Source organism: Erinaceus europaeus, chromosome 20 (assembly GCF_950295315.1).
Source record: "Erinaceus europaeus chromosome 20, mEriEur2.1, whole genome shotgun sequence".
Lineage (NCBI taxonomy): Eukaryota > Metazoa > Chordata > Mammalia > Eulipotyphla > Erinaceidae > Erinaceus > Erinaceus europaeus.
The window spans coordinates 31267131-31290184 of record NC_080181.1 but is presented as its reverse complement, the minus strand read 5'-3'; the positions used below and the strand labels follow the sequence as shown (position 1 = coordinate 31290184).

The 23054-nt window shown below is 45.7% G+C and overlaps 1 protein-coding gene across 7 annotated transcripts in view; it reads right to left on the bottom strand.

Annotated features, from left to right (window-relative positions):
• Window positions 1-834: 834 nt before the first annotated feature.
• The window catches only part of NTM (neurotrimin), a 1300688-nt gene continuing 1278468 nt past the window's right edge, over window positions 835-23054 (bottom strand). For 2 of the 7 annotated variants that reach the window (XM_060180189.1, XM_060180192.1), the window contains 5 exons: window positions 20727-20878; window positions 17628-17663; window positions 10068-10100; window positions 2450-2567; window positions 1507-1615 (listed from right to left, as the gene is read on the bottom strand). In XM_060180189.1, coding sequence (XP_060036172.1) covers window positions 2461-2567; window positions 10068-10100; window positions 17628-17663; window positions 20727-20878 — 328 coding nt within the window. In that variant the 3' untranslated portion in view covers window positions 1507-1615; window positions 2450-2460. Of the gene's footprint in view, window positions 1616-2449; window positions 2568-10067; window positions 10101-17627; window positions 17664-20726; window positions 20879-23054 lie in introns of all 7 variants that reach the window. The other 5 variants (XM_016185049.2, XM_060180190.1, XM_060180191.1 and 2 more) reach the window with 5 other exon arrangements.

Here is a 23054-nt window from a genome sequence, read left to right as displayed (position 1 = left end):
CTCGCTGTTTGGGAATGCCCGAGGCGTGGGATGGTCCAAGATCCACACCTGGAAAAAAGACGCTGTGCCTGGTATTATTAGTGTTTTTTTTTTTTTTCTCTTTCACTTTTTTATAAATGTCTCTGACATGTAAAGAACCCGAGAGGGAAAATAACCAAAAGGCAGGAGCTGATTACACAATTACCAAGTAAACTCTATCATCTTTGAGGAGATCAACACACAGCTAACGCCATATACAGCATGCAGTAATGTCGGAGCAAGGACCCTGCTGGGAAAGAAAATGGCTCGATTCTAACCAAAAAAAATAATATATATATGTGTATGTGTATATATATATATATATATGCAATACATATATTATATGTCATCAATAATATATGTCATCAAAAGAAGCAGAGCTAACAAACTCAAGATTCAGTACGGTCACCTTTCCCATTTCTAAATAGCATGGAGAGCATGGCATTGTTTGCATTTAACACCAGAATAAGGAGAAATCTGTATAGCACTGGTGGCGATGTTGGTTGAATCTTATGTGTGTTTTTGTTTCTGGTGGATTTGCCAAATCCTCACTAGGTGGTGTGGTCCACCAGCTGTCACTTAGTTAAGAAATACACTATTCACTCGTAATGTGTAACACACACATCCTTCTCTTCACCCTCTCACTTGGTGTAATAGATATTTTTTTAGTTTTGTCTTTTTTTTTTTTTTGCACTAAGCTCTAAACTCACATCAGAAAAATATAATTAATGAAATTAATTGTGAATCAGAATCCCTTTCTTATCTGAGATGTCCATGTAGTAAAAGGAAAGAAAGAAGCAGACAGACAAACAACAAAAAAGTAGCATTATCGTTTGTGAGTATTAATTATGGGATTGTTGTAGCTGTCAAGCTGTCCTGATTTTGCATCTTCTTGCTTTGTTCTGTGAACTTGTTTGCGGGTTTAATCACACACACGCACACACACAATAGTGGCACAGTCTATAAAAGGGCCCCATGGTCACTGCACCTCCCGCCTGCTGGTCACTGTGTTTGTCTCTACTTCTCTACTGACTGATTGGATTGGGGATGGCCGATTCCAGAATTTTCCTCAGCGAGGAAAACTGAGCAATGAAGAGGTCACACAATGCTTTTGGTGGCTGGGACCCAAGGTAGTTGGGCCTTCTCCCTGGTTTCGGAAAAAGAAAGACAAACTCAGTTGAGTGTGAAGTTCTGCAGAGACCTGGAGGGCCGTTTTTTTTTTTTTTCTTTTTTTTTTCTTCTTGCAACTTGTGTGTCTTCTTTTCTTTTCTTTTCTTTTCTTTTCTTTTTTTTTCCTCCCTCCCAAAGTGTTCTTTGTTCCCCTCCCTTGAATTGGTGTCCCATGAGGCTCAGCGTCTTGGAATTGCATTTGCTTAATACATCAGGTTTGGAAAGGGGGGTGCTCTTGGCTGTGGTCTGAGTTGCCAGTTGCGTTTGTGTTGGTGGGTGCAGTGGCTGCAGCTCCTTCCTCCCTGGTGGCGGAAGTGGCTCTTGCATCAAAACTTGAGGAGGAGGTGCAGCACCAGAAGAGGTAGCAGCCAGATGCAGCCTGCCCTCCGCGACGTGCTGTTGTTGACCTCGCTGACGGCACCAGGGCCTGTGAAGAGAGCACAGTGGTTAGGGCTTCCTGCCATCACATGTCACACCTGTCAACTATTGCCATTAGCCCTGGCTGCTCAAGGGACAGCCCTGCACTGGGAGCACTCAGTGTTGGAGCCTTCTAGAACTTCCAGTCCTGGGATGTGATCTGTAGAATGGGGGACGGGGAGAGCAGTGGTATCCTTGAAAAGGGGGAACATCTTAGGCTACAGTGTGCTGGGGGGTCACTGCTCCTTTGCTGTGCCATCAGCTGCTAAGGCCGATAACTCAGAGTCACGTTCAGGAAGCTGGACTATTTATTAATATCCTACTTAGAGTTTAATCATGCCAGATCACCACCATCAGGGCCGGGTGGTGGTGCACATGGCTGAGCATACACGTTACAGTGCACTAGGACCCAGGTTCAAATCCCTGGTCCCCACCTGCAGGGGGAAAGCTTCATGTGTGGTGAAGCAAGGTTGCAGGTTATCTCTTTGTCTCTCTCCCTCTCCATCTTATCTCCCCCCCTTTCTCTCAATTTCTGGCTGTCTCTACCCAATAAATAAAGATTATATATATATATTTTAAAGTGCACCATCTTTCCACGTCTTCCAAACCCCCTTTTCTCCCAGTACTGCCTGCCTGGAAGAGTTATACAACCCTTTTACTGTTTAACTCCAGTGTTCAGAAAAGGGCATTCTGGACTGAGCAGTCTTGTCTCCCCCACCATTTTGCACTCAGGTGGATTTTCATCCTGTCAGTCTGTCAACCATCCCAACTCAGGACAAGGCTCTGGGCTTCTGCCTTAGCCTTTTCCCCATCTAGACAAGAGCAGAGCCAGCTCAAGTCTCACCTGCCCGGAGGTCAGAGCCAGTCCACAGGAAGTGTATGTGGAATCAAGCAAAGATGCAGGCAAACTTTAGCTGAGTTCCCGGAAGAAGGGAAGGTCTCGTGGACAATGGGATGAATGCCTGTGGGTAGGAGGTGGTTGGCACATTTCCCTAAGAGGCACAGGCCAGCCTGACATGCAGACAGGTGCTCTTTGAGATGGAAGTCAGTTACAGGAGGGAAGGGAACTCTGAGGGCTTACAACTCTCCAGCGGCTTCCTATGGCAACGAACCCTCAGCTCTGTGGCTCCCCACAGCCCCGTGGCCAAGAGCACCCATACTGAATATAGCTCCAGTTTAAGAACAGTTCATGGAAGGTTGGATGCCCGGATGAATTAGGTGCCTAAATGTAGCGGGACACCTTCTCAGACAGGACTTGCGTGGGCAGGCTTTGCTGCACCAAATGTCAAGGAGGCATTTTAAAAGCTGGGTGTTTCATTAAGCCCATATCCTCCTCAGCAGTGAAGGAACAAAGCCAGAACCTGCTTGCTTTGGCTTGGACGCTGAGAAGGAAGAGACAGAAAGGGAGAGAGAAAGCATGACACCTGTAGCACTGTTTCACCAACTGTGAAGATTTTTTCCCTTGTAGGTGGAGACCAGGGACTTGAGCCCAGGTCCTTGCACACTGTAACCTGTGTGTTCAATTAGGCGCACCACTGCCTGGCCCAGTAATGTATATATACAGCTAGAGAGGGACAGAGAGGCAGAGACAGTGAAAGAGACCACAGCACATTGAAATTTTCTTCAGTGCAGCAGAGGCTGGGTCTCCATGGCACAGAGAGCAAAGCAGCACACCATCCAAGGGAGCTATTTTGCTGGCCCTACTCAGGACTTTGAAACATACCTTATCATTCAGCCTCCTGTGTCACTGATACCTGGTTCACAGCCTTTTAAGGCCAGAACTTCACAGCAGTGCACACTCTGATAACAAGATGCAAGAGACCAGTGTTCTGCCTTCTACCAGACAGGAAGGCAAATTTTAGGGCAACAAGAAGCTGAAAGCTCTCTGGCTCCCAATCCTCAAAGGTGCATTTCTTATAAACTCTTATGATTTACATACTTGACATTTATCAATGGTCACCAATGAGCTCTGTTTTCTAAATCTTTAACTATTGCATTTCTTATTCTATTTTTTTACTGGGGGAGGGGGCTGGCGGTGTTGGTTAATGGATTACAGTATAATTGTTGACACACGGGCCCAGTTTCTTAGCTCCCTGTCATAGGTGTCTGCAAAACACTTGGATCCAAGTCCTTTTCCATCACCATTTTTCTTGCTTTCATTCTTTCTTTCTTTCTTTCATTCAATCTTTCTTTTTTTTATTTGCCTGCAGGGTTATTGCTGGGGCTCAGTGCCAGCACAATGAATCCACTGCTCTTAATGGGCATTTTTTTCCGTTTTATTGGATAGGACAGAGAGAAATTGAGAGAGGACGGGGGATAGAGAGGCAAAGATAGACACCTAAAGAGCTGCTTCACCACTTGTGATGTGTACTCCTGCAAATGGGGTCCTGGGGGCTTGAACCCAGATCCTCGTGCGGGTCCTTGCACTTAGTACTACGTGCACTTAACCAGGTGTGCCACCACCTAGCCCCACCGGAACCCAATTCTATATAAACTACAATCACGAATGAACTCCCTCTTTGTGTCCAGTTGCTTTGATCTGCTCAGATGCCATTATGGTCCAGGAGGGGAGCCACTCCCTGACTCCTTCTACATTGAGTGGTTCCTTTTTCTCTTTCTCAGAATGTCCTTCCACTCTGGGTTACTCCATGACTCTTTAGACTAGGACATGTGCCTGAGTTAGAGACAGATTCTATGACACAATTGAGTCATGGGGCCTGCTGGTCTTTGTGGAAGTTGGGGCTGCATCTTTTAAGTGGGCAGAGACAGGGCTTGCTTTTTTAGCTTCCCAAGTTCACACAGCATCCTGGTTCTGAATGGGCTCTCCACATAGAGCTCCCAGCACTCAGTACAGATGCATGGCTGTGGGCATGAAGCCTTTTCATTTCTCTAGCTCTCCTGAACACTCAGGCACACAGCTTTGAGCCTATTCCCTGCTCAGCCCTGGGTGACCCCTCTATTATCACTGCTCCTGGACCAAGGCTAAGCAGAATTCCTATAGGAAAAAGGGAGGGAGTCTGTACCATCTCCTCATGGAGATGCTGTTTCTGAGTTCAGGAGGATCAGTCAGTGGGAGTCTCCAGAGAGTGGAAGGGAGAATGCCATAAACCAGGTGGGGACTTGGTTTGGTTCCCATGTGAGAAGAGTCAGAAAACCCTTGATTTGGAGCCAGGGAGGGGCAGCCAAGCCAGCCCAGTTTACAATGGAGGCAGCCCAGTAGGGGTGGTCCCTGGGCACCTGGGTCCCTCCCACTGCTCAGCCCCTCAAGGTTTTTCTGCGGTTCTACTCCCCGCTGGGAAGTTCCACTTCTTCTTCTAGCGTTTGCCCTTCTTCCATAGCCAGTCAACAGCGTCAGGTTGAGCCTGATGTAAAGTTTTGAAACCTCCTTTGAATCTGGAGAGGTGGCAGTCGTTGACTATGTGGGTTGTAGTCTGTCTGTAGCTGCAGGGGCAGTTTGGGTCGTCTCTGGCTCCCCAGCGATGGAACATAGTGGAGCACCGGCCATGGCCTGTTCGATAGCGATCGAGGAGGGCCCAATCATAACGTGCTAGGTCAAAGCCGGGTTGACGCTTGCAGGGGTCTGTGATGAGGTGTTTGTTCTTTACCTCAGCTGACTGCCAACTCTGTTTCCAAGAGTCTGGAACAGAGAAGTTCAGTGTAGGCGTAGGAGACCAGATTGGATGACGAGACATCAAGCGTTGAACAGGGTGGGCAAAGATATCCGCGTATATTGGCAGGTCCGGTGGAGCGTAGACGTGGGTAATGAACTTAGATGATGCCGCATCCTGACGAATATCTGGCGGGGCGATGTTGCTAAGAACTGGCAGCCATGGAACCGGGGTGGAACAGATGGCTCCAGAAATTATCCTCATGGAGGAATATAATTTAGAATCGACCAAGTGGACATGGGGGCTACGGAACCATACTGGGGCACAGTATTCTGCAGTGGAATAGCATAATGCCAGAGATGATGATCAAAGTGTGGAAGCGCTCGCGCCCCATGAGGAGCTGGCCAGTCTTGCAATGATGTTATTCCTCGCGCCCACCTTTGCTGCAGTTTTTATGAGATGATCTTGAAATGACAGAGTGCGATCGAGAGTAACGCCAAGACAGACTGGCTGGGCTTCATGCCGGACTCGTATCGTCAAGCTGCACATTAAGCTCACTGAGAGCCAGCAGGGAGGGGTTCTGACCTGTGGTGTCAGAAAACATTTGCCATAGAAGAAAGACAAGGCCCAAGAACCCCCTGGTGTGTGTCCTTACTCTGGACAAGCCTGCAGGCCTCTGTCTTGCTCTGTGTCCCAGAATTAATAGGGACACACTAGTGCAGAGGATGTGGGGGTACTCTCCCCTTCCCAATACACTCTTTAGCTAGAGATGGAGAGGCAGAGAGAGAGAGAGAGAGAGAGAGAGCACAGCACCGAAACTTCCTTCAATGCAGTGGAGGCTGGGCTTGAACCTAGGTTATACACATGGCTGTCGCTTTGTGGCGGAGGGACATGGAGGAGAAAGAATCCAAGCACAGAGGGAACACAATCCTTTATTCGCATGGGCCCCTCAGGGTTGGGAGTGCAGTGGTTCGGGCCACATGGAGCTAGCCAAAAATGGCCTTTGCAGCTACACGCACCACCCTTCCGTCCCCCCCCCCCCCCCCCCCCGGTAAAAAAATGGGCGGGGGGGGGGCAGTAGGAGGACTTTTCATAGGGCAACAGCCAGGAGTGACGTGTCGGGACAGGATTGGTTGGGAGAGACACTTGAGAATATCACGGGAAGTGCAAAGCCTGAGGGCAAAGACTGCATAATTCCCAACACATGGCAAAGCAATCTCTGTCCATGTGAATTTTTCATTACCCCCCCCCCCCAACACACACACCCTTGGCTTCCTGAGATTTTTCTATTGAGCTAATCCAGGAAACCTGATTCAGATGATCTAGGCAGTAAGTAAGACAGACTAGTGCCTGGAGGATCATGGGTAGGGAGACTCCAAACTCCTCTCCAAGATGGCAGCCCACCCATTTCCCTTCTGGTTCCTACCAGAGTCTGTCTACTGGACCTCTCCCCCTGTGACCTTGACCCCTGCATGTAATCCTATCATACTAACTGCGGGACCATCTTTCCCTCCTTGCTAACTGAACACGCTGCAAACTTACTTGAATCCTGGAGCCTTTGTGACATTTCCTGCTACATCTCATAATCATAATCTATAATCTGCAACCTGACACTTCACTTGTTAACCACTTTTTTTGCTTGTTTGTTTGCTTCCTTCTTCTGCTCCCTACATCATGCAATATATCTCAGTGCATGAACATGCGTGCACACATGCACACACACACACCCCCTCTCTCACACTCACAAACAGGTACACACGTAAGTGCGGAGGCTCCAGCTATATTGTTTTTCTTTTTCCTACCCTCACGTCCTCTGTCTTTCTGCCTGAAACACTCTCCCACTTCTGGTTCCAGGTTCAGTCCCAGCTGCCCAGTGCCGGCATCCAGTCTTCTTGGGCTTGCTCCTATAGGCTGTTATTGAAATAGGCTCCAGTCTGTCTACTAGTTCTCTTTATTCATCAGCTTATGTTCTCTTTATTAGTTGAACTTTGGGCCATATGCTTTTTAAATGTTTATTTTTATTTTACTGCTGCCAGGGGTTACAGCTGGAGCTTGAGGCCTGCACAATGAATTCTCTGCTTCTGGCAGCCAATTCTCTTTTCTCCCTTTTATTTTTTTCCTTCCTTTTTTCCTCCCTCCCTCCCTTCCTTCCTGCCTTCATTTATATATATATATATATATGGAGAGAGAGAGATAGAGCACTTGAGAAGAAGTGGGGAGATAGAGAGGGAGAAAGTAAGAGAGATACTTGCAGCACTCCATCATTACTTATGAAGTTTCTCCCCCAAGCAGGTGGAGACTGGGAGTTTGAACCTGGGTTCCTGTGTGGGGTAACATATGCCCTATAGTAGGTGTGCCACTACCCAGCTCCTGGACCATATATATATTTTTTTCCCTTTTTTTTTTGCCCTTATTTTTATTGTTGTAGTTATTATTGTTGTTTTTATTTGAAGTTGTCATCGTTGGATAGGACAGAGAGAGATGGAAAGAGGAGGGGAAGACAGAGAGGGGGAGAGAAAGACAGACACCTGCAGACCTGCTTCATCGCTTGTGAACTGACTCCCCTGCAGGTGGGGAGCTGGGGGCTTGAACTGGGATCCTTCCGCCGGTCGGTCCTTGTACTCTTGCACTTCGCGCCATGAGCGCTTAACCCACTCCGCTACCACTCAACTACTGGCCATATACTTTTTAAAGGCCATTTGTGTCTGTCTCATGAAAGGAATAAAGGAGCCAGAAATTAAAGTCCTGACATAATCACATTCAATTTACCTGTACTTTGCTTTCAAGTGTCCTCTTGCAAAAAAAAAAAAAAAAAGACAAGGAAATAAAACTCCTCAAGAGTATTGACCTTGATTTTCTAACCATTTTTTTTTCTTATTCTTTCTTTCTTTTGTTTAATTTTTTTTTTCTGGGGCTCAGTAGTGGCACTGTAAATCCACTGCTCCTAGTGGCCATTTTTTCCATTTTATTGAATAGGATAGAGAGCAGCTGAGAAGGATAGAGGAGATAGATGGAGAAAGACAGATACCTGCAGACCTGCTTCACCACTTGTGACGCATCCCCTCTACAAGTAGGGAGTGGAGGCTTAAACCTGTATCTTTGTTCTTGGCACTATGTGTGCTTCAAAAGGTGCACCACTACCTGGCCCTCTAACCATATCTAGGTTAAAAAATCATTGAAAAGTGCTGAGGAAAAGTACAATAATAAAACCGCATGGGGACCTGGGCAGTGATGTGCCCACTGGAACTCACAGATGGTATCACGCGAGAGGACCTGAGTTCATGCCCCTTATCCTCATCTTTAGGGGGAAGGCTTCACAAGCAGTGGGGCAGTGCTGCAGGGGTCTCTCCTTTACCTCTCTATGTCTCTCTGGATATCACCCTTTAAAAAAAAAAAAAAGAAGGAAATGGCCACCAGGTACAGTGGAGCCAAGTAAACATCAAGCCTCAGAAACAACAAGAAAGCCTTATGGAAGAAACCTTGCAGGTGGGAAGGCATTCCAACTCCTTGAAAACTCTGGACCATCAAGTGAGAACTGCTGTCTCCTGCTCTGACAGGTAGGGACCTAAATTCAAAAGATTAAGTCACTTTTCTCAGGTCCCTTGACTTCTGTCTCCAAATGTGACTCTTTCCACTGACCCCCAAGATGCCCCATCATGAAACTCTTCTCATTTTTCTGGAGAGAGCGAGAGGTCCCCTGCCTGCTCCCTCAAGCACCTCTCACTGGCCAGTTCCCAGAAGTGTACCATGCGACAGGGACCTTTGGACCAGACAGTATGGCTCCCTGAGTTCTCCACAAGACCCTATTGGAGCCTGTGTTGGCCAGAGTGGCAGTTTAGCCCATCTGCCTGGTGACAGGGGCTACACAGATGTGGCCTCCTTCCTCAAGCAGGCCCCACCTCTTCTCTACTCATTGTATGTCTTTATTGTCACTCTCATTAGAGACTACTTACCGGGGTTGTCGGGTGGTAGTACAGTGGGTTAAGCGCACATGGCGCCAAGTGCAAGGACCAGCATAAGGATCCTGGTTCAAGCCCCTGGCTTGAACACAGGGCGGACACTTCACTAGCGGTGAAGCAGGTCTGCAGGTGTCTGTCTTTCTCTCCCCCTCTCTGTCTCCCCTCCTCTCTCAATTTCTCTCTATCCTATCCAACAACATCATCAATGGCAACAATAGCAATCATGACAACAACAAGGGCAACAAAATGGGGAAAAAACGGCCTCCAGGAGCAGTGGATTTGTGGTGCAGGCATTGAGCCCCAGCTATAACCCTGGAGGCAAAAAAAAAATCAGAGACTACCAGGACAGCCAGGGTCCCAGAGAACTGTGCAGAGTGTCAGTTAGTCATGGGAAACATCTGGTAGGAATGAAAGCTCCAAATAAGACACAGCATTTCATTTGTAGCCAAGTGACTCACCAAGACCCTCCCCCTTCCTTCCAGTCATCCTGTCCCATTCCTCACCCCACCTCCCTTTCCCTATCAAACTCTGAGTGAGTGAAAGAAGGGAGAGAGAACTGGGTAAGCAAAGAGCAGCATGCAAGACCAAGGTCAAAGAAGACGTGGCTGCGTAAGAGCATCCATCCGTGTGCAAGGAAAGAGGCAGGCCCAGTGCACAGGAGTCGGGCATGGAGTTATTCTGGGTCTTGACAGGTGCTCATTAGTGCCGCCAGCAGAGAGAAGTTAGACTTCTGCGAGTGTGAGCTATCAGGGCGAGAGGAATGTCCTCAGAGACAGGTTAATCTGAATTGACAGGGAGCTGGCCCAAGGTCAGAAAGGGTCCCCAGAGGAGGGAGGTGCTTCCTGGGGTTAGCTCAGAAGAGAAGGAGAAAGACCCCATGAGCAAACATACCAACCTTTCCAAGGGGTCAAGGCTGTAGTTTTCACCTCTATAAGAAATGAAAAACAAGCCACTGTTAAGGTAGGAGGCACTTGGGAAGGGGAGGCATTCACTTTGCCCTGAGATGGCTTGGGGAGTGAGTGACGCTCTGGACCCAGGCCTGCTTCCCCAGATTTCCTGCTTCCCATTGCTGGACAGCGGCCCAACTCTGGGGCGTGAACACCTGCTATGCTGGGAAGGCAGCTGTCAGAAGGTTAAAGTCGAGGGCTGGAAAGGATAGTAGCAGGGGCCAGATTGCACCTCTGACCTAAGAAAGCCAACATGTCCATCTTGTCCTAGCAGGGGGCTCAAAATCTTTTTGAGTCAGAGATTCCAAGCCCAGAAAGGTGGGTTTTTTTTTTTTTGTTTGTTTGTTTTTTTAGTTTTTTAAATCACTGGACTGTCTCCTGATTAGCAGTGGTCTTCAGGTATAAAATGAGCGGATCTAACATAGTGGGTGCTCACACTTGGCTTGAGACAAAGTGGGACATTGCTGCACACGTTTCAGAAACACCAGAGAGTGTGGCTGGCTGTGTTAAAGGAGCGTGCATCTTTGATGGCTGACTTTTCTGGATGTGTCAGGAGGCAGCAAGCTTGCAGAAAGCTTCATGTCTCTGAAACAGTGAGACCTGCACCTGGGATGCTATCCTTGGGGACCCACTGTGGAACTAACTGCTGTTATGATCCCCGTTATTATCAACTTCAAGTTCTCAGAATGTTCCACAGAAATGTCTCTGCTGATGACTGAAGTCCTGACTGCCCTGAGCAGTGATGAGCTTTTGTCTTTCACTTCCCTCTTTAGCTAGAAATCTCTATTTACAGTGAAAGGGATGATGGATGAATAAGTCTTTCACCATATAGTCTTCTATCAAACTACCATGTGTTAAAACATGTTAACTTGGGGGATGATTGGTGGCGCACCTGGTTGAGTGTACATGTTACAGTATGCAAGGACCCAGGTTCGAATCCCCGGTCCCCACCTGAAGGGGGAAAGCTTCACATGTGGTGAAAACAGTGCTGCAGGTGTCTCTGTCTCTCTCTATTACCCCATTCCCTCTCAATTTCTGGCTGTGTCAATCCAATAAATAAATAAATATTAAAAAACATGTTAAATTACATGACATCTGCTGGGTAGGGTTGTGGCAGACCCACTAGAGTGAACATGTTGCTAAAGACCTAGGTTCAAGTCCCCGGTCCCCATCTTCAGGGGGAAAGATTCACAAGCAGTGAAGCAGGGCTGCAGGTCTCTCTCTTTCTTTCTCTCTCTCAACTTCTCTCTGTCTTATCAAAGAAAATAAAAAAGAGTATAATATGTCCACTAGGAGTGGTGGGTTTGTTGTGCAAGCATCGAGCACAGCAATATTCCTGGTGGCAATATATATATATTACATGATACCTGATATGTTAACTTTCCCTCGATCTGGGGAAAAAAAAATCATCCTAGTCTTTTGCATAGAATGTATGCCATTTAATGTGAAAAAGCTGTTGGTGGGAGTAGATAGCCTAATGGCTATTCAAAGAGACTCTCACGCCTGAGGTGCCGAAGTTCATATTCAGTCCACCACACCACCATAAAACAGAGCTGAGTAGTGCGCTGGTTAAAAAAAAAAAAAAAATTCTCATGGTCCGGAAGGTGGAGCAGTAGATAAGGCATTGGCTTCTCAACCATGAGATCTGAGTTCAGTCCCCTGCAGCACATGTACCAGAGTGATGTCTGGTTCTTTCTCTCCTATCTCTCTCATAAATAAATAAATAAATTCTTTTTTAAAAAAATAATTCTCACAGATAACTGAGCTATAACTCAACCTAAACTTAACTAAGACAGTTAATACAAAAATTTTTAAATACTTTTATTTATTATTGGCCAGACACAGAGAGATGTTGAGAGGGGAGAGGGGAATAGAGAGGGACACCCGTAGCCCTGCTTCACTACTCAGGAAGCTTTCCCCCTGCAGGTAGGGACCAGGGGCTGGAACCTGGGTCCTTGAGCACTGTGGTGTGAGCGCTTAACTAGGTGTGCCACTGCCTGGCCCCCATTAATCCACATTTGATAGATACTTATCTGGACATTCAAGTCCTCAATCTGTCCTCAAAGACACCTTTGACATGAGGTCTCTCAGGACTTAAATGGTTCTTAGAAACTGTGACAAGTCATTCTGAAGACATCTGGATGTATGACTGTCCTAGTATAAAACATTTTTCCATTCAGAGAAGATCTGGTCTAAAACCAGGAAGATAAAGAGGTCAGGAGGGATGACACCAATCTCTGTGCTCTTGGCAAGGAGAGTCCCTTAGAGGACCCTAAGCGTCAGCCCAGAAGCTAAGGAGGGGATGTTTTCATAAATTCTTCACACAGGTACCACTGACCTTCATCTCTGTACCAAGAAGAACAGTAGAGGGAAGGGAGCAATGAGTGTGGAGAGAGTTGAGTCATAAACCTCACACCCAAAATGGTGAGCATTATAAATGTGGGGAAACACTTGGAGGATGGTAGCCCACAAATTACTGGGGATATAGTCTGACTCTGTGAGAGGAAGCAGACACAAAAAGTTCTATCTGATACTGTGTCATATTGGAAAGGTAGAAATGAGAAAATATATGCATAATATAATGCGTAAGTTCCTGTAATGTACCAGATACCGGGAGTGATTTCAGAAGGGATTATCTAAAATTAATGTGGGCTTAATTGTTCCTATCCAGCTATTTGTCCTTCATCTCTTCATAGGCTACTTCCAAGAAAGTTAATACTCTCCAGTATCCATGTATATAAAGAACTATTTGATGTGTATCCTGTGTGGATAGTGTGTGTGTGTGTGTGTGTGTGTGTGTGTGTGTGTGTGCACCCACATAGCTGGTGCCTTGCACATGTGAAATTTCATCCTTCCCAACCCAATTGTGCATTCAGATAGAGAGCAGAGAAAGGGAGAGAGACACTACAACACCAGAACTTTCTCCTGATGCCATGCCATTTGCACCAGGGCTTCAACTTGGGCAAGACCCATACCCTACATGATGAGCTATCTTTCCAACTTGACATGTAGCCCTGGTCTCCACTAGACCTTATCCCTGGGCTTTTCCAGGTAGCAAATTTTTCTCTCTTTCTTTCTTTCTTTCTTTCTTTCTTTCTTTCTTTCTTTCTTTCTTTCTTTCATTCTTTTTTAAATATCTTATTTATTTTTAATGAAAGAGGGATACAGAGAGAAAGATACACAGAGAGAGCTACCAGAGCACTGCTCAGCTCTGGCTTATGGTGGTGTAGGGGACTGAACCTGGGACTTTGGAGCCTCAGCCTTGAAAGTCTTTTGCAGAACCATTATGCTGTCTCCCCAGCCCGGTAGCAAATTTTCAATTCTTCTAGCTTGCTAGAAAATCCTTCGCCCCCCCGTGATTATCTCACCACAAAAGGGAGAAATGGAGCTCTAATATTCATTTTAGCTCTACATCTCTCAGGTAGCACTCTAGACCAGTGCTTCTTTTAAAAGATTTATTTATTGATTGATGAGAAAGAGAGAGAGAGAGAGAAAGTTAGAGCATCACTTTGGTCCATGCGATGTTGAGAATCAAACTCAGGACTTCCTGCTTTTTTTTTTTTAAAGATTTAAAAATATATTTATTTATTTATTCTTTTTTGTCACCCTTGTTTTTTTATTGTTGTTATTATTGTTGTTGCTGATGTCATTATTGTTGGATAAGACAGAGAGAAATGGAGAGAGATGGGGAAGACAGAGAGGGGGACAGAAAGACACCTGCAGACCTGCTTCACTGCTTGTGAAGTGACTCCCCTGCAGGTGGGGAGCCAGGGGCTCAAACTGGGATCCTTATGCTGGTCATTGTGTTTTGCACCATCTGCACTTAACCTGCTCCCCACCTGCAGGGGAGTCGCTTCACAGGCGGTGAAGCAGGTCTGCAGGTGTCTGTCTTTCTCTCCTCCTCTCTGTCTTCCCCTCCTCTCTCCGTTTCTCTCTGTCCTATCCAACAACGATGACAACAACAATAATAACTACAACAATAAGACAACAAGGGCAACAAAAGGGAATAAATAAATAAAATAAAATATTAAAAAAAATTTTTAAAAGAATTTAAAAAAAAGAATGTAAGGATCTTTTTTTAGTACCTTCTGTATTTGGACAGGCATGCATAGGAAGGTTAACCGCTGGGTGTCTGGGCATAATTGGCTACCCTTTGTTACATGCAGGGTCTACAGGGAAGAACTGATTATCTCTCCTCTTGCATTGTTTTTTTTCCTTCTGCTGCACAGTTTGCTTTAGTCGTCCTATTCTTTAATAGGTTACCTTGATGGTCACGGCGAGGTTCAGACATTAATCAGCCAACCTTCCCAGTCTACTGATACCATCGTATATGGCTTTGTGCCTTGGAGATAAAGGACAAAGGACCAGTGGATGGGAAATGAACAGCCAACAAGCCGCTGAGTTTGCAGTGTGGGTTTGGCCACACTCGCCCGCCAGGCAGTTCAGTGAGGGATGGGGGCGCAACACCGAGTCCTAATTCATCATTGCAGGAGCCCTGCACTACCAAATATTAATGCAAGAGGATGACATGCAATCTGTTGTGTTTGCAAAAGGGGAGCAGAGAAATACTTCAAGGGTGGCAGAAAATGCTGAGGAGGAATGAAATTCTCTTATCAGAATCTTTCTAGTCCATCCAGATATCAGGTAGCAAAATAGCTTTGAACTTCTCTTAAAGCCAAGTGCTCCCTGTCAGGGGGAATCTGTGCATTCATATAAATCTTGCTTGGTATTGCTAAGATAAGAGGAGCATAAATTTGGGATAGTCCCTGAGCAAACAGGTTGTTCTCAATATTCTATCAGAGATTTGCAAAGGGGTAGAAGAAGTAACACTGATGAGTGCAGGACCTGGCTTTTTTTTTTTCCCCTAGAATATTCTTTAGCTGTATAAAAGGGTCTAACAACTTAATTTAAACCATATTAATGATCTTAGAGTCATCAGACTTCTGCAATCTCCCCTGACCTTGAACTCCACGGGAAGGGTGAAGGGTTGACAGCACCCCGAGAATGCACAGCATTCCATTTGCTCAAATTCATAACTGACAGCAGAGAGGAGTGAGACAAATAACATGCCCCAAGCAAAAAAAAAAAAAAAAAAAAGCTGTGATATTTTGCATTCTCATTAGTGAGACATAAGTGATCCAGTTTTCCCATGTTCTTGCCGACATATATTTTAGCCAATTTAGTTGAGTATCTAGTCGTATTTCACTGTGGTTCTTGTTTGGATTTCCCTAGTGAATGATGAAGTTGATCTGCTTTTCAAGTGCATTTATTTATTTGTTTGTTTGCTTGTTTGTTTACTTTTGCCATCTGTGTATCTTCGTTAGTCAAGTGTCTAGTAATATCTTTCCCATTTTTAAATTGGATTGCTTGCTTTATTATTAAGAGCGCTACAGATATGTATCCCCACTGAGGCTTCACTGCTCCAGGCTGGCTTTTTTCAGATAGAAAGACAGACAGAGAGACAGAGAGAAAGGTTGGGACTGAAGCTTCCTTTTCTGTGATGGGGGTTGGGCTCAAACCTGGATTGTGCCCATGACAAAAAAAGAGCACTACCCAAGTGAGCTATCTTTATAGATTGATTGATTGATTGATTTTTCTGGATCGAGACAGAGAGAAACTGAGGAAGGTAGAGAGAGAGAGAGAGAGAGAGAGAGAGAGGGAGAGAGAAAGAACTTGTGAAGCTTCTCCCCTGTAGGTGGGGACCAGGGGCTTGAACCTAGGTCCTTGCAGCTTTGAACTATAAAAGTTAAGATAGCTTGTTTTACTACGTAGCACCAAGAGATAAAGCCTCCTACTAAGTTCCCAGGTAGTGGGCAGGTAGTGTATTGTTTGTTTCTGGCCAGTTTCACAGTTGTGTTGGGACTGGGTGACACTCCCTGTATTAGTTGAGTACACCTTCACTTCAATACTCTTTTGTAAACATAACCAGTTTTAAAAGAACCTGTTCCCACTGAGAATGAAGAACCCAGCAATCAGAATGGGCTTAGTCACCTCTGAAAGCACATCCAGCAGCCTCCCCTGTCTCAGCTGTGGTCTCTCCCTCTTCACTCTTAGCAGTTATGTTAGCTCCTTCTCTAATGCTTTCTATTTTAGGTTTGGCGGATGTGCTTTGCACAGGGGTTCAATAAACCCAAGTTCACTCAGAAGAGGAACCGGGAGTGCTTCCATTGACTTCCCTTTTCCTTTCTTGCTTTGTTTCCTTTTCCTGTCTGTGGTTAGTCACCATGGGGGTCTACACAGGCAAGGTGAATCTTTACATGATAAAAGCTTTTCTTCCTCAACTGTCAAATCACTGCCCATTTAATTCATCTGGTTTATCTTCTCCCCTGACTTCCAAGCCTAATGCTAATTGCTGTCCTCCAACAATTATTTGCACAAGACAATGGGAAGGGATCAACAGGATGGGTGTAGGGGGTGGGAAGTGGTGGGAGGGGACAGGGACATGGGGTGGGAAAGGCCAGAGGATCAGGCTGGGGGGTTGGAGGGAGAAGGTAAGCTCTGGCCCTCCTGGTCTTCACACCTGCCTCCAGCTGGGCTGTCCTTCCAGGAGAAAGGCACACAGACTCCACATCTTTCATTTCCCAAGTGTCTAGTCATAATTTTTATCAATTCAAGGTAGATCAGTGGGCCCTGAGGCAAGGTGACTATGCAAATGGAGCCCAAATGGAGTCACAGGAATAAAAGGGCCTGAAGGGGAAGGAGTAGGTGAGAAGGGGTTGAGAACTGAGCTAAGGGAAGCCCCAGTGATGTTCCCAAGAGGGAAATCCATGCCTTTCAGTCTGTTGAGTGAGCCAACCTTTTAGATATGTATTCTCAGCTTAACCGTGGATTAACAAACGTAACATTAATAAAGGCACTCACTTTAATTTTGTAGAAGAAAAAATATCAAGTCTAAGTAAGGTTTGGTGACTAAAGAGCACTGGCGTATTCAACCCCAGGCTCAGAACTAGAGCTCGTGGCATCCTGTCTCCAAATCTTCCTTCACTGAGTTTCCCACATGGTGCATGGTGCAGGCCTTCCTCCCTTGGAGAGGCACCTGGTGCACCAGCAGATGCGTTTGTTTTCTCTACTCTTTGAGTCTTTTTACTTCTGTTGTTTAGGAACCCCTTCAAAAGGACTTATTATGAAAACCACTCACAGTTGGTTGGAATCACCTTCCTGTTGGTTCAGACTCATGCTCTCAGAGTTTCTTTCCCTCCACACAGGGCTTTGGCTTTGAGACATTGCTGCTTCTCCCTGTTACCCTCTCCACTCTTCTGGGAAATGTATGTGAGGGGTGAGCAGGGAGAAAGGAAGCAATCCCTGCTGCATTGCAAGGTCCCAGCAGCACTACTACCCTTTTATGACCATCCTCTTTGTTAGAACCTTTGCCAGAAGCTTGAGATGATGCATGGGATAGGGTGGGGTGGGGTGGGATGGGTTGGGATAAGGAGTGGAGGGAGGGTGGAGGCAGAGGCTCTGGGAGAAAGATCATGGGAAAGAAGCCATCAAGCAAGGGGGATACTGACCTTGCAACAAAGTTGAGCTTGTGGGCTCATTTAGTTCTAAGTCAGGTGAGGGACATACGGGAGAGAAAAATGAAAACAAATACATAGATTATATACAGCAGCTATATATTTGCAATATATAGTTTGTATACTGCCCTTCACACACATCTCTGGGGTGGGGAGGTAATGAATAAATAAGGGAAGACAGAAACACCAAAGCTGGCAAAACAAGATGCAGCATGAGAAGCTCTAAATGCTTTCTGCTTCCATGCCCCAGGTGATAGCTGGCAGGTGAGAAACTTGGTTGCTCAGACACATCCCAGAGCAGAGGGACCTACTATCATCTCATGCTAAACTAGAGTTGGGTTTTGGTAACAAAGGACTAGTGCCCCTTTCTGGATAAAATGTTGGCATCATATCGTCTCTTCAGGGTGACAGAATTCAGGGCACCAGGACAGGAACAAATCCCCAGGAAGCCACTGTGAGTTGGGACTTAATGGAGCAAGGACCTCCTCCAAGTTCCTTACAATCGCAGGCATCTTGGGGACCAGGTGTCCAGAACCCAATTGGTCCATCATAGGAGGACTTGCCTCATTAGTTTTCAGTACCTTCACAGTTATGAACCCTGAAGGCAGGCTCTTAGTCCCAGCATATCTCACTTTACAAGGCCAAGGTCATGAGGACAGGGTATGAATTCATGCACAAGTTGGTGTTCTGGCCTGCTAGTGAATAAACCTCATCACAAAGTTCATCCGTTTACCAAAATAAAGGCTGCTTTTCCACCTGCTCATGTGTCCCCGTCACTCTGAGTCAAGGGGTTTTCTTGGTATGAGAAATGACATGGAAATCTCCCTAATATCAAAAGGCCTTATTGACAAGACCCTATTGAGTCTCAATAATGAGTGTCGACACAGCAGTATTGCATAGACCAGAGTTCTAGGCTCAAGTCCCTGGGTGGCAAATACCAATGAGGTTTCACAGGAAACTGTGTCATCAACTCGAGACATCTTGGCTAAGATCAAGTGTGGAAGAAACCGCATCACTTCTGTGGCATCTCTGTGATGGGTTCCTCTGAAAAAAAGGTTTCTCAGCTGAGGCTAAAATATTGATTTCAGGACCTCTGCTACCTTTCAGAGCCTTAGCGTGAGGGTAACTGTGTAAAAAGAACACACCCACCTGCAACCTTGCTGAACTTATTTAAAAGTTTCAATGCAAATCTATTTGAATGCAAATTGTCTGCTTTTTACATATTCGCCAGAGAATCTAGTATTTCAGAATCTAACAATGAAGGATTGTCCCAAATGACACAATTGGATGTACCAAGGGTGTTGGGGGTGCATTAATTAATTGCCACACATGGGCTTGGAGAAAAGAGCAGAGACACATGCTTCACTGCACAGGCCGGCTACCTCACTCTTAAAACTTGCTTCTTCTCTCTCTTCTCACCTTTAAGACAGCTTAAGGGGACAAGGCCAGCGGATTAGACTGGAGTGATAAAGACAATTGCTAAACCATTTCATGCATTCAAATCAGGGAGTGAGGAGATCAAAAGAGGAGGGAGACTATTTACAAGGAGGAGAAAAGCCTTGGGTGTGAAGGATGCTGGGGTAGCAAGAGCCTCACATTTTCAAGGCAAGGGAAGGAGGGGTCTTGTTGTCTAATCTGGGCTCTTATGTTCATGCAGACAGACACCTGCCACAAAGCCAAAAAGGCCTGACAAATGTGAGGGGCAATTATGACTCTCCTTGTGTGAGAGATGTCAGACAGATCAATCATCCTAATCACAGCTCTGCCTGGAGGTGCCAGTTCTGGGACCAAGGACAGGCTTCTCCTTCCCAGCCCTCCTGGGTAAAGCCTGGCTTTATGTGCTGGCTAGAATGTGGTCAAAAAAGTGATTTGGAAGCAGAGGTGGGGGCAGTGGAGCAGCACACAGATTGTCCTGACAAGCGCAGAATTGTCAGAGAACTTGGGCAGAGACTGGGGGGCGGGGCTGAGGGGTAGAACTTGAAGCTATGGGATTATCCCAGAGGAACTGAAGTTCTTGTCAATCATCCTCCTCCATTTTTCCTCCACACCATATTCAAAGCCATCTGCTAACATTGTGTGTGTGTGTGTGTGTGTGTGTGTGTGTGTGTGTGTGTTATGGGTGAGGGAATCAATTTGAAAACGAGCATGTATTGGTCTATGTGAAGGTATTTGCCCCCCAAAGTACCTAGAAGTTAACTCTGTGGCCTTTAAGGAGAATCAGCTTCTGTGGAAATAATGTCAGGAGCCCATGTGCTAGTTGGTCTGATGGCCAGATGGCCATCATGGCTGCCTATACTGTAGCTGTTCTACTCACAAAAGAACCATACTCCAGAGACTTTTAAGAAAGTTCTGAATGTGCTTCATTAATCTGCTTTTTGCTCATGTTTCCTTGCTAGATGTGGAGTCAGGACACAGCAATTTGCCTTGTACACAGTAGTCTTGTAATAAACAGCTCTTTAATCAATGAAGGCATGAGTGGCAAGGTGACTTCTGTCAGGGAGGGTGGCTTGGTTGGACAAAAATCCAAATCCAGCCAGATGACACTCCTTTAACACAAATGGTAAAACAGAGACCCTTCTCTTTTCTAGGTCAGCTCTCCCTTGGAGGCTAATATAATTAGTGATTCCAAGACTCACCTTTCTACCTTATACATATAATTCACTTTTCTTTCTGCCCAGTGGCCAGCAAGTTTCAGAAATGGTAACTGTTTACATTAAACCAGTAAACAAAGTGTTTAAATAGTAGATGTTCCTCTCTGGGTTCTTTTCTGATTATCACCAATTATAATAGTCAGTTTAGGAACTGTAAGTATGGAGAAAGAAAAAAAAAATGAAGTCACTGAGTGTCCCAAAGCTGTGGAATGAGAAGAGTCACTGAGTGTCCCAAAGCTGTGGAATGAGAAGGGCATATTCTTTTTCATTTTCATATCTGCTTCCCTCCATATATCTATTAGACTGGCTCTTTCGCTCTTCTTACTCAGTACTTTCTAGATACTTCTGCTTCTGCTCTTGTACTCCTCACTCTACTCCCTCCAAAGAAACCCCCCACACACACATCATGCCCCATGGGTGCCCTGTTCCAGCTCAGTCTTACCAAACAGTGTGAGGCTGGCATTGGTGTGACCCAGCTTGTTGGAGGCCACACATGTGTAGTTTCCGTAGTCGTGCTCAGAGACATTGAAGAAGATGAGTTTTGAGAGGAAAGGTCTGTTTTCCACTTTGACCCCCTTCTTTCCTTCAACCAGTCTGAGAGAAAAACAAGAAAGAAGGAGAGGGTTACAGTTTTTTCTCATAGGAAGCAGAAAGACCCTGGGACTAGCCTGGGACTAGTTATCATTACTCCCTTTCTGACATCATCATCAGTACAGTCCCTTCCACCCTCTACTGCACAATGAGTTGACACAAGATGGCACCTATCACTGCATCGCTCTGGGGTTCTGATGACACTGGGAAACCTTCTCAGCACTGTTCCAACAACCATCTCCCTGCCTGGATATTCAAGTTCTCCAAAGGCAGGTGCCTTCAACCACTTTAATATGCCAGCTGTATGTATGACACTGAGAGCAATAGTCTTTACACAGTGGGTGTTCAAATGTGTGGTCTTAATTGGTGCAGTTGACGGTGATTAGGAAGAGGGTGATGATGAGGATGATGATCACCAAGACAATGACAAATTCCAGCTTCAGCAAGAGGGACAATCTGGGGGCTGTTGAAAGAACAGTGTTTATCAAGCACCTGGGTTCCCTTAAGAACCTGAGGCAGTCTATGTTATGACTTTATGTATTTATTTATTTTGCAAATGGTGATTGGAAGGTGGGAAGAATTAGGCATTATTTTCATATCAGAGGACTCTGAAAAGGCTCTGTTGAGAGCAATATATTCCTGTAAAGACTCTAGGTTCTTTTTTTTAAAATATTTATTTTATTTATTTACTCCCTTTTGTTGCCCTTGTTGTTTTATTGTTGTAGTTATTATTGTTGTTGTCGTTGTTGGATAGGGCAGAGAGAAATGGAGAGAGGAGGGGAAGACAGAGAGGAGGAGAGAAAGATAGACACCTGCAGACCTGCTTCACCACCTGTGAAGCGACTCCCCTGCAGGTGGGGAGCTGGGATTCGAACCTCGAACCGGGATCCTTATGCCAGTTCTTGTGCTTTGCACCACCTGCGCTTAACCCGCTGCGCTACAGCCCGACTCCCAAGACTCTAGTTTCTTAACACCTACGGCCTATTGAGTCAGGACAGAGCCTAAATTATCCATCATGGCAGCCTTTTATGCCTCAAATGGCTCATAACAGTGGTTGAGGGTGAAGCCTAAGGACTTGCTGCGTGGAGCTGCAGAAAACCAGACTCACCAAACTCCCTCACACAACCGTTTGCAGGAAGGGGAGTTTGTAACAAGAAGGAGGAGGAAGAAGCAGTCTTTAAAAAAAATTTTTTTACAAACCTTTTATTTTATTTATTATTAGAGAGGGACAGAGAGAAATTGAGAGAGGAGGGGAGACAGAGAGGGAAAGAGAAACAGAGATACCTATAGCCCTGCTTCCCCACTCATGAAGCCTTCCCTCTGCAAGTGGGCATGAGGGACTTGCATCTGGGTCCTGTGAACTGTAATGTGTGCACTTAACCAGGTGTATTAGGACTGGCCCCTGTTCCTGGAGGCCATTTTTCCCATTTTTGTTGCCCTTGTTATTGTTGTTACTGCTGTTGTTGGATAGGACAGAGAGAAATCGAGAGAGAAGGGGGAGACAGAGAGGTGAAGAGGAAGACAGACATCTTCACACTGCTTGTGAAGTAGCCCCCCTGCAGGTGGGGATCTAAGTTCGAACCAGGCTCCTTACCGGTCCTTGTAATTTTGCTGTGTGCGCTTAACCCAATGCTCTACTGCCTGGTCCCCCACGCCTAGCAGTCTTTATGGACATATCTTTTCTGACTGTCTTCACTGTCTCTGTTTTAAGGCAATAAACCCCATTCTCATTCAATTAATTAATGTTTGTTAACATTATGTTTATGTCAACCCCTAATAAGAAATAGCTTCAAATTAGTGATTTCTATATTGATAGAGGCAAGAGCCCCATATGGGGGCCAGAAGGTGTATCTGTGACAGGGAGAGTTAGAAGACAGTTGTTCTAGGAGCTGGTGGTGTCATGTTCCTCACCTCCAGAGGCTGTCAGGATAAAGTTCTTATTTATTTATTTATTTTATTTATTCCCTTTTGTTGCCCTTGTTGTTTTATTGTTGTAATTATTATTGTTGTCATCGTTGTTGGATAGAGAGAAATGGAGAGAGGAGGGGAAGACAGAGAAGGATAGAGAAAGACAGACATCTGCAGACCTGCCTGTGAAGCTACTCCCCTGCAGGTGGGGAGCTGGGGGCTTGAACCGGGAACCTTACACCAGTCCTTGTGCTTGGTGCCACCTGCGATT